Here is a 16,146-nt window from a genome sequence, read left to right on the forward strand (position 1 = left end):
TCACTAATATTACAGAATTTCTAGGTTGGAAGAGACCTCAAGATCATCGAGTCCAACCTCTGACCTAACGCTAGCAGTCCCCACTAAACCATATCCCTAAGCTCTACATCTAAACATCTTTTAAAGACCTCCAGGGATGGTGACTCCACCACTTCCCTGGGCAGCCGGTTCCAATGTCTAACAACCCTTTCAGTAAATAAGTTCTTCCTAACATCTAACCTAAAACTCCCCCGGCACAACTTAAGCCCATTCCCCCTCGTCCTGTCACCAGGCACGTGGGAGAACAGGCCAACCCCCACCTCACTACAGCCTCCCTTGAGGTACCTATAGAGAGCGATAAGGTCGCCCCTGAGCCTCCTCTTCTCCAGGCTGAACAAGCCCAGCTCCCTCAGCCGCTCCTCGTAGGACTTGTTCTCCAGGCCCCTCACCAGCTTCGTCACCCTTCTCTGCACCCGCTCAAGCACCTCCATGTCCTTCTTGTAGCGAGGGGCCCAAAACTGAACACAGTACTCGAGGTGTGGCCTCACCAGAGCTGAGTACAGGGGGACGATCACTTCCTTAGCCCTGCTGGTCACACTGTTCCTGATACAAGCCAGGATGCCGTTGGCCTTCTTGGCCACCTGAGCACACTGCTGGCTCATATTCAGCCAACTATCCACCATCACTCCCAGGTCCTTCTCTGCCTGGCATCTCTCCAACCATTCCTCTCCCAGCCTGTAGCTCTGCTTGGGGTTATTGCGCCCCAGGTGCAGGACCCGGCACTTGGCCTTGTTGAACTTCATGCAGTTGACCTCAGCCCATCGGTGCAGCCTATCCAGATCCCCCTGCAGAGCCTTCCTACCCTCAAACAGATCGACACACACACCTAACTTGGTGTCATCTGCAAACTTACTGAGGGTGCACTCGATGCCCTCGTCCAGATCATCGATGAAGATATTAAAGAGGACCGGCCCCAGCACCGAGCCCTGGGGGATGCCACTAGTGACTGGCCTCCAACTGGACTTGGCTCCATTTACCACGACTCTTTCGGGCCTGGCTATCCAGCCAGTTTCTAACCCAATGAAGCGTGCGCCAGTCCAAGCCAAGAGCAGCCAGTTTCTTGAGGAGAATGCTGTGGGACACACATATTACATATTAGTGAAAATGATTACATAGATCAAATTAATTGGAAATCAACCTCTAAACATACATCAAGATAAAGAGGCTTACAAGAAAATTGAAAACATTTGAAGTCACAGAATCACACAATATTAGGAATAGGAAGGGACCTTGAAAAGATCAATCCCTCTGCCAGAACAGGAACACCTAAATCATGTCACACAGGAAAGTATGTGGCATGAGGTGAACCATATAAAAGTTAATTCTTGTTTTAATATCTTCCAGGATATTTTCTGCCTGATTTTTAAAACAGATCTTGTGTTCTAGAAGAAGACATGCAAAATAGAAATGCTCCAGAACTATAGAATCATTTTTTATCACTATTCTGGAGGATTTCTGCTTTGATATGTTATACCTCAAATGCTTTAATTTTTTTTCCATGTGTTTTTATCTGTCTTTGGTAAAGGCAGGCAGAACATGCCCTCATATTAACTCAAAGCTCTGTCCACTTCCACAAATTCTTCTATTCATTAGATGAAATCTCAGCAAGTTCTTCATCACATTCAGGGTCTGTACATTTCACTAATTTTAAGCCCATTGGACTTGCTTTACATTTAAATGTTTGTTTGCCTAAATAGAAAAGAATGAAAAATATGTTGCCAATACTGCTGTTATTTAATGTAATTCTCCTATTATGAGCTTTAAATTCCACCCCACCCCCACTCTGTGTTGGTATATTGCTCAAATTAATAATAAATAGAATCTGAGAAAATTTGCCAACTTTATGGTGTCTCAGTAATAGAGTATTTCCAGTTCTTGACCACTGTTCTATAGAAAAAATGAAAATAAAAACAAAATAACAACAACAAAAACTGAGGAAGTAAGCAATATTTTTTCTTATAGCTGAAGTGTTTCAGATTACTGGTAATGCTTATTTTGTTTTGCATAATTATGGCAAAATCTGCTGACAAGGAGGTTACAGGCAAACCAGCAGAGCAAATCAGTCTCAAGACTGCTGTAGTGGTGATACTGAGTGTGAACTGGTAGGGTGAAATTCACTAGAGTAAAACATATGTCTTCTTGAGCTCTCTATCTTTCAGTCTTATTTGTAGAAATCTCAGATAAAGATGTGTAGTGCTGTTTTGTATGATTAATTTGTGTATTAATAATACAAAAATGAGTTTATTTAAGTCAAGGAATGGATTTTGCAATGGTGCAAGAAATTTTTCCTATTGGTAATCATACTACTATAGTATGTATGTAGTAAGTATATAGTACTGGGGTAGCTTATTTTTTTATTACTATTATTTTATTCTGCTAGATGTGTTTCTACTGATGATGATTTGGATCCTAGTTCTGTAGATATTATTTTTATTACTTTTATGCTGTGGCCTGTTGCACTGGTTAAGTAGGTAGGCAGGTTTCTTCTTTTGGTGGTACTAGGTTTCAAAGTAAACTTGGTACTACGTACTAGGTTTTAAAATAAAAACATGAATGGGCTGGGCTAAATGTGTGCATATTTAAGTCAAAAGAAGTAATGAACCACGCATACATTCTTGTTTATAATTCACATTTAAGATCTCTTTTACTTCATGTAGGCAGGTTGCTGGATTACTATTTATAGTGGGTTGAAAACCTATGAATATTCATGACATTTAATATGTCTTATATCTGATTATCTTGAAAGAAATAAAGTTCCCATAAATAAATACTTGAACAAACAAATGAACTGCAATTGAAATATAATGCACATCAGTGACATCCAAAGAACTGTGAAGCAGGCACTTCTAGTGAAAGATAAATCTCTGGATATTATAATTATTTTTTGCATATCACTTATTTAAAATACGTATATTTATACATCTTATGGAGGTGAATATTACTTGTCTAATTAAACTGTGGACATAGAAAAATAATCTAGAATTATATAATAGAAAGCACACAGACATTCCTTGAAAAGTCTTGTACAATGTTCTCTTTTTAATCAATATTTACCACAATCTCTTTCATTTGTTAAGCTGTATCATAGTTTATATCATAAGGAAGAGTTGCCTGAATTTTGCTTACTGTAATGTAATATACCTTAAATTGCAAATATTCCAAACTAGTGGAAGATGATCTCTGCGTGCATGAATTGAAAGCAGATGAATGTTTCAATGTGTAGTTGCACATAAGATTAAAGGTTACTAACTAAACAGCTCACCCATTCTGAAATTGTAAGCTATTTAGGATCAATTTGAACAGTTATTTGGTAAAATATTTTTCAAAACTTAAAAAAAGGAAAAAAAAAAAAAAAAAGGGATCTGGAAACCTGAGGAAAATTATGTTCTTGTGAATGTTCTAAATACTTAGGGTACTGGTAGTGCACTGAAAATTCGACTCTAGATATAGTTCTTATAAATGTTTTTAGATCAAACAAACTTGAACTAATAGGAACTGTGAGCTATTTTTTATAATCCTTCCAGGGATTCCATGCACACTACACTTAAAAGATAAATGTTCTCTCATTCTTAGAGCTTGAGAGCTCTTTGGAAAAATTCATTGTTCAATTTTTGCTTGCAACAAATTAAATAGAGCTGTGTTCCTTCTTGCTCTAATGATTGCAGACAGAAGCAGTTAAATCACCTTTGTAGGGTTCGTGGAGGGGCATGGCAGGAAGGCTTTTTGTTTTATTGCTGTCCTGGTTTCAGACGGGATGGAGTTAATTTTCTTCCTCATAGCTGGCATAGTGCTGTGTTTTGGATTTAGGATGAGAATAATGCTGATGACAAACTGATGAGCTTAGTAGCCAGGAAGCCTGTGGCTGAAATCTCACCTTACAGAATAGTTTCCTGAGGTGAAGCATCATTATTTGTATTGTGTTTGTACCATAGTACTTCTTAGCAATCCCGTTGCACTTTTCTTCTGAAGGTGCTGCAACCTGCAAAGAGGAGATTAGAGAGGCTGGGAAAAGTATCTGCAAAGCAGCGGTCTCAGCAGATCCTGGCTGTGCCCTTCAGGCAGGTGCAGATGGTGGGGCAATTCCAAGGCTGCCCACTTCACCATTCCAATATCCATTTTACTCTGGGAAACAATGTGTTCCCATCTAGACTTTGGAAGCTAGGGTGCTTGTAAGACATTAGGCTCAAAGTCCTTCTATCTCTGTTCAATTTGACCCAGCACTCTGTGAGGATCAAGCAAGACTTCATTTCTGGGGCAGTCTCTCCAGTATCTCCTGGTACAGGTTGGAACTTTACAGCCACAGTCTATCCTGTTGTGCATGTGTGCTAACTGCTGGCTTTCCACAGCATTGCAGATAAAACACTACAGTTTAAATCTGCCTGAATTATGCTATAGGTTAAAGTTTGTATACATGAATAAGATGCAGGGGGGACAGTGCAATGAGACTGAGCATGGATTACTCAATTACTCATAATTAGAATGGGGAGAATGAGTGAACAGCATACATATTTCGGTAGCCTGAAATACCAGCCTTAGTACCCCTCTTTCAGGGATTGGCAACTACCAGTTCAGAATGCTTAGCCTGAGCAAAATCCATAGATAAATACAAATAAAGTTGATGTGTTAGTTTCTGGAAGATCCTTACTGCTGCTGGCCAGATGTATCCGTAATATTTTTGTGCTAATATCTAGTCTGAAGTCTACCTGAATCTTCTTTCACTATTAGCTTAAGGCTTTTTGACTAGTATCAATTTAAAAACTTTAACCAAATATAATCATCAGCAAAAGAGGCACTATTACAAAGGGATTTTATTTATTCATTTATTTATTTATTTACAAATTTTAAGAAAACAATAACTTCCTTCTCCTCAAAGTAGCATGAGGACTTAATATGGGAGGGAAATATGGGAGGGAAATAATGGTCAATATGGGAGGGAAATCACCCCTGAATGAGAATCATTCTCTGTATACATTTCAGGAAGTTTTTATGACAATGAGTTATGTAACAGAAGAAGCAAACATTGCACTGAACCTCTGATGATTTCCAGTGTCCACTGTTTTCTAGACGATCATAAAGGAAGTACATCTATTTTTTTTTTTCCATGTAGAACTTTGTATTGGTACAAGAATTTTATATTTTAATACAGCTTGGCTTAGTTTTATGACTCCTTTATATTTCTTGCAAGAGGGAAGGAAAAAAAAATGAGCTAATATGAAAATACCTTTTAACTTTAGTACCCATTTTTGTTTTGTTAATACTTAACTCTTGGACCTTGTTCTTTCAAGCTAACCCCTGCAAACAGTCCTCTACAGAAATACAGTCACTGCATTGAGGCTTGTCTAAGAACCTTCCAGAGGGAAGTCACCCATCTGACTTTTACTTTTTTGAATTGATTGCATTGAATCAGTGGCCCCGTAGAGGTGTCTTTTGCTTTCTCTTGGCTGTGAAGGGAGCCCAGAGGTCTAGGTCAGAATAAATGTCTCTCTTGGAGAGCTGAATTTAAGTAAGAAGTATCTGTTTGATTTCTTCAGTGTTTCTCTTCGCTGATGAATCTGAATTTTAGCTTAAAATACTGACTTAAGGGAAAGGACAGTTTCTTTATATTGATTGGAGGTATTTTTAGGAATCAGTGTCCTCTCCTCCCCTGCCTCTTCATAAGATAATTATCTTATAATATAATTGTTATATAAAATAATTGTTACAATTGATAATTGTAACAAAGTTACATAGGGTGGTAGGGGCTGGTGCCTGTGCTGGCCCAATGGCCACAGGAAATTCAGGGAACACTACAGCACTCCATCCTTTCTCATAGACTGCCTATGTGTCTTTCACAGCTACCTGGATGTTTATTGTTAACAGCAGAAACCTAATTGTTCTCCTAGCTGTGGTCTCTAATATCACTACTACTGCCACAACACTTCAGTTCCTTTTTAACATCTAGCTGTTAATGACTCATGTCTTACTTGTGAAAAGAAGCTCTCTTCTCATCACTACAAGCAGTTTCTGCTGATTTTTCTTTTAGTGCATGTGATCATAATTCCCAATAATATTAAAGGTTTTTATACATGAAATATCTTCCTTCTCTTGTTTCTCTTGTTTAGGCTTTTTTTTTTTTTTTTCCTCCCCACTTGATTCTTTGATTCTATTAAGGTACTATTTTCTTCTTGCTTTTTAAAGCTAAATGCAGCTGCCTAATAGACTGTGTTGCTTTCTCTTAGTACTTTAATTGTTATTACACCTCCTTGACCTACAAGAACAAGGGCACTTTTTTCTAAAGCAAGCAAATTATATACTTCAGGTTGTGTAGCAACATGGTGCTGATGAGCAACTCCTTTAAAGATGTTCTGTAGAAAGCACTTTCAAATTACAATATACTGAACTAATAACATCTATGTTTTTTTTTTTTTTTTTTTTTTTTTAATATTCTTATACTCCTGTTAACAATGCAAAACTAATCCCATCATTAAAGTCAATGTAGTACAGTTTCCTATACCTAAATTTAGATCTTAAACATTTCAAATAATTTCTAAAACATTGTAATAAGAGTAGTTATTATTAATCTATTATTTTCATTAGTTAAAATATAACTGTGCATATTAAGAAAGTGAGAGGTAAAACAAAATAAAAAATAGGCTTAACTAAATATAGGGATAAAAATAAGCTACAAGGACTGTTTTCAGAAATTATCCGGCAAAACTTATCTTCTTGAGCAATTGGGGGTGGAAATACATGTAAACCTATACTTCTTAATTAAACTCTTCAGCTATATGTATGGAACAAAAGCAGTGTTTGTTAATCATAAAACTTTGATGTGGCTGAATGTCAGAATTATGCAGCATTGCTAGAGTTAAACTCTGTGGGTATGAGGGTTGTAATTAAAGTCCCCTCCGATCCCCCTGATGCCTAGCCATTAATCCCTCTTTCTCAACAGTTAGGGCTAAGTTTCATCTTCATGTTGCTCTTGCCACAGATCAGCAGAGCTTATGGTGTCTGTAACCAGGGACTGGATGTAGGAAAACAAGGGGTCCGGTGACTGGAATAAATTGGCTGCCAGCATGGGACTGTAATTGAAGCAAAAAAATAGACAAAGCTCACCTTTCCTCTGCCCAGCAGAGAGTCATTTGCAATGCTCTATGCCACTAGCACAGGCATGGAAGAAGATGTCAGCCTCACCTTTTTTAATTAGGTGCTGAAGGCTAAAAATATCCTCCTTGTATGTGATAGAAAGACAAGATAAGGTACACATGCTGACTCCCACACGCTACAAAACTAGTGAGGTTGCATTTGCTGAATGGCAATTGAGCTAAAACCAGGAAAATGTAACATCCGTATAAAGCTTCAGAGGGTAAAGCCAGAAAGAACTGTACATTTTACTTGCATACAGAAACCTTCACCTCCCACACACTGAGCTCTAATAGAGGCAGTGTGTCCTGCTCCAAACCTGCAGACGTGCACAGGGTCGAAGAGTTCCCTTATGCTCTTTCCAACTGCAAAGCATTGAGAGAGGTGAATAATACCACAAAAGACAGAGAGCTATAGTTTTGTTAGTAAAGACATTCTGTCACCTTTTGAAACTGTATCTTGCTCTAATAATTCAGAGACACTTTAAGCTGGAAAATGGTATACGTATTTTGGCAGAAATTAAGCTTTCTAAAGAAGATGTAGAGCATTAGGCAGCTAGCAAAAAAAAGATATTTCAGTCTTAAATAAAGAGACCAAAATAACTGTGCCATGAAAAGTCCCTTGGCAAGAAGCTGTTAGCACTTTCTATTCTTGCTGAGTTTTGTCTAGTTCAAAACCATCCCAGCTACTCTTTATTGAAAAGCGCTACCATGACTAAACTTGAATGTTGCTTTATTTGCATTCACTCAGCGGGGACCTGAATCACAAGTAGAGTGCAAAATACTGATCAGAGCACAATATTTAAGAAAACAATCCCCCTTATCCTCAGATATATTGAATCCTATGGAAGACTTAAGCAGAGCTATGAAAAATTAAATGTGTTGATGGTGATCTTTTCCCTTTCATGACACTAGCTGTCAAGTTACATCAGTGTGGTTACTCTGTCAAAAGGGTGCTCAAGTATGTAATCTTTCAGGTCAGCTTTCCAGTAGAGAAGTGATGACATTAGCTGCACAGTGTTCCTATTTTTAGTATAACATATTTTATTTGAACACAAACATCAACATTTGTCCAAAGACATTGCATTAGGATGCATTAGGATGAAACGCTATAGTTCCTCCTAGGTGTCTCAGACCCACATAATATTACACAGTCAAGGCTAATAATAAATTATACTATCTTTGGTATATTTTTCCCATCCAGGAGAAGGTACAACCCAACCAAAAAAAAACACCACAAAAAGCTTCCTTCAAGGATTAAAGCAAGTCAGACAGTATAGTTATCTTCACCTCATGTCACATCCCAGATCAGATGCTTACAGGTTGCCTTTTTCATGTGGATGGCTGGTAGCTTCAACCTCTAATATATTTTATATTTTTAATATTGGGAAAAGAATTATTTACTAAGAAGAATATGCTGTTCAATTATAGGAGGAAAACATAAAATTTTTGAAACCTTCACAAAACATGCAACTTATGGGACAGTCCATAAATTCATCCCTGCATATTCTACTGAATCCACCAAATCCTGCAATTTGGAATAATTTTGAGTACTTTAAATAGTACCTTGATATTTTGTTCATATGGTGGTTTTACCTTGCTGGGCATCTGAGCTCCACCATAACCATTCTCTCACTCCCCCTCCTCAAAGAGAAAGGGGGAGAAAATACAATGGAAAGGGCTCTATGGTTGAGATAAGGACAGGGAGATCACTCAATAATTAGTGTCATGGGCAAAACAGACTCAACATAGGGAGATTAATATAATTTATTGTCTATCACTAGCAGACAAGAGCAGTGAGAAACTAAAAGCAAACAGAAAATAACTTCCCCTTATTTACCCCCTTCTACATCCACTTCTGAGCTGCGCAGGGGAACAGGCAATAGGGACTGTGGTCAGTCCCTAATGCTTTGTCTCCACTGCTCCTTCACAGTCACTCCCTGCCCCTGCTCCATGTGGGGTCCCTCCCAAGGGGTGCTGTCTTTCATGAACTGATCCTGTGGGGACTGTCTATGGGCAGCAGCTCTTCAAGAACTGCTCCCACTTGGCTCTGTACCACTGGGTCCAACCCCCAGGAGCACACTGCTCCAGCACAGGTCCCCCACAGGCAGCAGCTTCTCTCAGACCTCCTGCTCCTGCTCTCCATGGGCCACAGCCTCCTTCAGGCCACATCCATCTGCTCCACTGGGGGCTCCTCCATGGGCTGCAGTGTGGAGATCTGCTCTTCTGTGTGATCCATGGGCTGCAAGGGGTGCCTCCACCAGGGGTGCCTCTCCACAGGGGAACTTCTACTCTGGTGCCTGGAACGGAAAGTCTTTTGCTGCCTCCTTCTGCACTGACCTTGGTGTCTGTAGGGCTGTTTCTCACTCCACTCTCCCAGTTGCTGTGTCAAAGCATTTGTTTATTTTTATTTTTATTTTTATTTTTATTTTTATTTTTATTTTTATTTTTATTTTTATTTTTATTTTTATTTTTATTTTTATTTTTATTTTTATTTTTATTTTTATTTTTATTTATTTTTATTTTTATTTTTATTTTTATTTTTATTATTTTTCCCTTTCTTAAATCTACTCTCACAGAGGCACAGACAACATTATTTGTTGGTACAGCTCTTGCCAGCAGTGGGTACCTCTTGGAGCCGTCTGAAACTGGTCCTTATCTAACATGGGGCAGCTGCTGGATTATTCTCACAGAGGCCACCCGTGCAGCCCACTGCTACCAAAACCTTGCCACATAAATCCAATATAGCTCATAGTGTAAGGGCCAGCAGAATTGGCTTTGGTAAACTGATCTAAAACTTAAGACAACAATTTTCAGAATATTACATGGAAATTGGCTATAAACTCCAGCCAAAGAATTCTAAATTTTCATCGATTCTATATTGCTAGCTAGAATAAATCATGTAAAATCCTGAGCATGATTCTGAAAACCATGATTTTTTTAACAAGGAATTATTAGAAGTGTGGGTTGATAAAGTGAAGCATATAGACTAAAGATTGGTGGATTTATTTATTTTTTTAAATTTTATTTTATTCTGATTTTTTGTCACTGGTCAACTGGAATAAAAATTTAAATTTTTCTTATAGAAGTTCATGTAATCTGCGGCATTTAAAGTTAAACATCCCAAATTGTGAACCTTGCAGTAAAAACATAAGAGTGAGTAATGCAGAAAATTGCTAATTAGTGATTACAAGAGCCAAATAAGACAGATTTATTAAATTTTGAAGTATTCAAGTTGATTGAGACAACATTGTTTTAAAATATAGTCTATAAATAGAGTATTCTTCTCCAGTAGTTGTTTTTGGAAAACAAAATGCTGACAAGAGGATTAATGTAATAGTACTCACTTTAGTAGTTAAACTTTTTTTTTTTGTTTTTTCTCCCTTAACATGTGATTCAAAGTAAAATCACTCTTCAGTGTGAGCAGAATGATATAAGGCGATCATTTTAAAACTTGAATTCACAGTACCTGGGAAGTTCCAGTGTAGTTTACCAGATATATTTAGTATTTCTGCTTTGAAATCTCAAACATCAAGAAAGCATATTAGTCAATGAAAATTGTGGTACAACAAAAAACGTTACCCTTACTTCTTCTGACCTTCTCTACAGTGAGATGGCAAGAGAATGTATGTAACCAGATAGAAAGTGGATAAAGAGAGGATTTATGCTCAAGCTGATGCTGTTGTTTTTGTAATTAAAAGCATTTTCTGGAAGAGGTGGTAGTGTTGAGAGTTAAATGGATTGACCCAGGAAGGTCCAAACAAAGATTACAGCTGAGGAGGAAGTGAAATCTAATCAGATGGTAAATATTTCAATGCAGGGGCTGAGGGAGATTCCTTTCTAAGGCTTCAGGATTAGTTTATTTCTGTGAATTGATGTTTCTACATGTTTTCATAAACATCTTTAGTAACCTCTAACGAATCTTTATTTTCTCTGTGTACCTAAACAGACTGCACTTGCAGTGATGTAGGAAAACAAACAAACAAAAAACTACAATCTGTGACAGATCAAAGTCACTGTGCATTTAAGGTACCTGAATCTACCTATGCACCTATGTAGGCAAGTTTTAATGATTTAAAACCTTTTAACGTAGTTCCATCCATACTTCAGAAAAGAAGCATCATTAATTATTTTTAAACACAGCTGAATTAATTGAATATCGTTCACAGATATCAATATGAAGTGTAGGAGATGGCATTCAAAAGCTTCGCATCTTTACATGATTTTGTAGTCAGTAATGCTCGCTTATATATGTGATGGTAGGATAAAATCCTTCAAAGTTCCTGTACAAAATTTTCTGGTTCTTTATAATCTCAACATCCTTTAGACGTTGTATACTCAACATTTTTTGCTATGGTCACCAGTATGTTCTTACGTCACAGAATCACAGAATTGTCCAGGTTGGAAGAGACCTCAAGATCATCGAGTCCAACCAGCCTCTCTAATGGAGTCCTTCATCTGTAATAATAAAAACTTTTTTTTTTTTTTTTTTGTGTGTGTGTGTGTGTGTGTGTGTGTGTGTGTGTTATAAAATACCATCTTTTGTTCAGGAGATTTCTTCCTATACAGAATAATAAAAATGCTTAGGGCTTAAAACGAGTCCTTCAAGAATCAGATAAACCTTAATTTAAGATACCTAAAAAAGTGGCAGCAATGTTATCTAAATAGCTTCAGTCAGTAAAAAGGTAAAAACAGGATGCACAATACCACTTCATTTCTTGAACACAGATGGTAATGATAAAGTTGGTAGAAGAATTTAGATAAGGCTTCAAGATTTTCCACTAATTTGAGGTACATGGAATTCCAGGTAATATGAGGTACACAGATGATGATAAATTCATTGTTTCATAAGATGACAAATGAAAACTTGTAATTCATGGGAGGTCTGGGCATCATGGGAAAACAGTACAGATTTTCAGTTAATATCTGAAACAAAGCAAGAAAAAGACAAACCACCATGACCACCAACAAAAACACAATAGTGCTATGGTGGAAAGGGAGTTTTGTTTAGGTTGAAAATTTGGTATATAGGCTCAGTTCTTACCCAACACAGTAAAGAAAGTCCTGGCAAATTTATCAGGGAGAGTTCAAATTTCATATTGAAGTTTATCTTTTGGAGACAATTGCAACAGGACAAGACTTTTCATTATTTTTATTTATTTATTTATTTATTTTTAATTATTTTTAATGAAAGCATTTAAACATAGATTTTAGAAAGAAATGTTTGGACTTGTATGGCCAGAAAAAAAGTCTAATGGTTTGTTTACTTTCACAAGGAGAACTGTCTGAGAGGAGATCTTATCAACTAGTAGCTGAGTCAGCAAATTTGGATTTGAGATGAGATGAGTGAGACAATTGTTCAAGGATGCCTGGATGAAGAATAGTACAAGTTCAAATGAAGAGGATTGAATGAAATTGATCACCCATTACTGAGAAAGGCCAGTGATAATGAAATCACTGAAGAGAAATCTGATTTATCACAGCACCAAATCTCAGAGCAGTTATGGTTAGTGGTGAAAATAACAACTGGCAAAAGTAATGTTTGCTTTTTGGAAATAATTGACATAAATTAAGTCATGTCTTTTTTGTTAGTTAATGGAGCCATGCATGTCCTATTTCCCATCATGCCAATTTCTATAATTTATATCTACAGTAGTGACTGGTGCAGCATGAAGAAAGAAAGACAGCATTTTAATATGCCATGTTCTGTTACTGTTCTAGGAGTATGTATCTATAGTTTATGTTTACTGGCAATGAAGTTGATGCTAGTTGGTAGACTTAGGTATTTAAGATTAATCTGTACCAAACAGACAATTCAAAGCAGATTGGCCATTCCAGATGACCATCCCCATTGCCTACACTGTTACTAACAGAAGTTCATGCATGTGTGGTGAGTACACTTCTGGAGGACCTCTGAGAGGACTTCTGAGGAAGGCACCCTGTATACAAATAGCATGTGAGATATTCTACACTGTCTTACTACTTCAGCCTTGGTTTCACCTGCAGAAAAAGAAACTTTTCAAGTGCACTTCAATCTCATTTAAAGTACATTTCAAAGTGCAGTTGAGCTCATAACACAACTAAAATACAGATGGAATGTAATGCATTTCTGTAGCAATTTGCAAGTGAAAAGAAGTGTTACAGTGCATTAAGTGGATTATGTAGATGCATCCTGTGCAGCATGCATTCCTCTTGCCATACCACCTTCTTCCTTGTTTTGCCAGTCCTGCCAGATAGATACTTAGGAACCCTTCTGTTTAATTACTGGTTTTGAAAATATCATGATTGCCTTCATAATGGACAGTTTCCTATTATTTTGGTGGGGTGATTCATAGTGTTACATGGTATTTTTGTAATATGTTATATTCATTTTTTTCCCTTAAATTTTTCCATAAAAATCTATTCAGTAAGGTGACAACACCAGATGAAATACAGATTTGTTCTTGGTGTGCTAAATCAGATTGTATCTATAGACAAATAGTTAGAGGTTACTTCTCTTTGGCATGTGCAATATTTATATCAATATAGCTACAAATATCGTATAAGCATCTTATTTGTGATTGTTTCCATCTATGGCATGACATAATTTTCTGATTATAATTGGAAATATTATTCCAATATTATATTAGTTTTCTAATAATATTTTTCAATATTAGCACAGATCTAGGTATGTAATTGCTCCAGTTCATTTTGCTTGTCATATCTTTTAAAGTATATAGCATATATTAAAGTATATATGTTGTGTTTGTGGTGTAAGTTCCACATAAGCCTTTTGAAGGTTCACATCTTGAAAATAACATTGGGTAGAAGAGGATCTCATAGGCATATGCATATTAAATTTGAGGAGCAAGTTCATTTGTATCAGGTTTATTTTTCCCCAAGGTCTATATCATACACCATCGGTGATGTGTTTAATTAATTCATTTTAGCTATTGCTTCAGATCTCTCAGGATTAGAGTTCTTAAATATTTTAATGTCATTAGCTACTATTGGATATCTCAGCGTAATTCTGAATATGATAGTTGTACTGAGGTGTTCAGTGTTCTGTTCAGTCATATATATTTTTTCCTGAATATTAATCTTAAAGGAAGTTCTGCTTCTGCCACCAGCTTTGGTCTAACCATCTAGTAATCTTTCTTAAGAGAAAAGATAGTAAAGGCTGGTTGCATTATTGTGTATGAATTATGTTTAATTCATGTAGATGTAGAACTTGAAAAGCATGTTTTAGTGGCGGACTTGTCAGTATTAGGTTAAAGATTGGACTAGGTGATTTTAGAGGACTTTTCCAACCTGAATGATTCAATGATTCTATGTGTCCTTCCTGTCAAAAGATTTGTTTTGCATAGCTGTGTGTATTTTTTAGAATTTACTCTTGATGTAAGTGTTTACATTTTTTTTTAGTGGAGTTTTTTTTTTTTTTTCTCTTTTCCAACATTTTTCTTCAACAGTGCTATTTAACTTTGCACATGATATTTCCTGTTACTGTTTTTTTCTTTGACAGAAGATATCATCACACAATGATTTGTTTCATTGAAGGATTCCAGCCTGTCACCAGTGAAGCCTATGAAGGTAGTGTCTTTGAGGAGTCACTTTGAGGAGTTAAGTACTATCCATATCAAAGAGATAGTCTGAAAGGAAGAGATTCTTAGAGTGATATCTATGTGGGTTGATATTGTTGATCAACTTCCCAGAGCTGCTATTTTTAAATTCTATTAGGCTTGAAAACATTAGTGGTATTTCTTTAAATAAGCAGAATAAGCTGAAAACAGATGTAGTTGCAAGAAGCAGGAATAGTGTCTCTGTTTATAAATCTTTACCATGTAGAAAATGTTCTTTGTGTTTACTTGAGGTGTACTTTGCATTTACTGTACTCGTGCAGGGTTTGATTGTCTGATTGTCTGTTGCCAAGAGTTTAACAGATGTCCCAGTGAGTATCATTGGGTTTACTGTCCACACCCCCACTTTTTTCTTTTTTTTTTTAATCTATTTTTTGCTGATTTTTTATCAGCAGTGAATTTGTGAAGAACCTGGGTCTGCTTTCCTTGAACTCGAAATACAAGATAAGTTTGCATGGCAAGCTGTGTTCTTTTACTCATGATACTAGATCTCCAAAGGGAAGTATTCTTAATGTTCTGCTCTGTATTGCAATATAGGCCCTTCAGAGCTGTAAAGACTAGAAATCCCTCTTCTAACTTGTACTTACTGCAGTATTGGGTATAATTAAATAAGTTTAATGTAACGGTGCTATATTTCCATGTTAAAGTTTAACTTAAAACAACTGTTTCATTTGTGGGAGAAATACTTAATATTGAGAGCCAGAATTAAAAAGCATTCATCTGCAGGTGTGCAGGTGGATGCTTTCTTGTCCACCTGATTCTGCCTGTGACAAAGCACTTGAGCTGTATGTGAGTGTTGACTAATGCTCTAATTCAGGAAGCTTTTATTTCACTGTTGTGTAGCTGTGATCTGGACATACCTAATTAGTCACATATGAGTAAACACCAGTTCTGTGTTCAGAATCTATCCAAAAAATTCCTTTAGAACAGGTTTTCTTGATAAGGCAGTCACATATCTTCAGGTAGATACAGGAGAAATACAGTTCAAGATATACTTGGAAGGAAGTAGAGCAAGGGGGGGATGAGGGGAGCAGGGAGATCAGTATAACAATACAAAATGTTAGCTACTTAAAAGTTTTTCAATAGAAATGGAAAGCTGCCTGTCATTATTGTACTTCACCGTATTATTCTATCATTGGTAAAGTATATTAGCCTAATTTCATTTATTACAAATGTTTCAATGTTAGAAATTAAAAACAATAACAAAACAACAAGAAAAAAAACGCCCCACCTTTTGTGAACATGACCGACCAAATGTGTATACAATACCCAGGACTGAGTCCTGCCACTGCCTCATAGACTTCAATACTTTCTTTACCAGAGCTAGCGTAGGGTTTCATTTCCACTTTTTGTGTCCATATTATACTGAT

The 16,146-nt window shown here is 36.7% G+C and overlaps 1 protein-coding gene across 2 annotated transcripts in view; it reads left to right on the top strand.

Moving 5' to 3' along the window:
- Positions 1-16,146, top strand: part of NKAIN2 (sodium/potassium transporting ATPase interacting 2) — a 595,502-nt gene that overhangs the window by 164,754 nt on the left and 414,602 nt on the right. The window contains exon 1 of one of the 2 annotated variants that reach the window (XM_032185203.1): positions 14,691-14,729. The exons of the other annotated variant lie outside the window; for it this stretch is intronic. Within the exon in view, the coding sequence (XP_032041094.1) occupies positions 14,724-14,729 (6 nt within the window). The 5' untranslated portion in view covers positions 14,691-14,723. Of the gene's footprint in view, positions 1-14,690; positions 14,730-16,146 lie in introns of those variants that run through there. 2 annotated transcript variants of the gene reach the window in all.

This window comes from Aythya fuligula, chromosome 3, assembly GCF_009819795.1.
Source record: "Aythya fuligula isolate bAytFul2 chromosome 3, bAytFul2.pri, whole genome shotgun sequence".
Classification (NCBI taxonomy): domain Eukaryota; kingdom Metazoa; phylum Chordata; class Aves; order Anseriformes; family Anatidae; genus Aythya; species Aythya fuligula.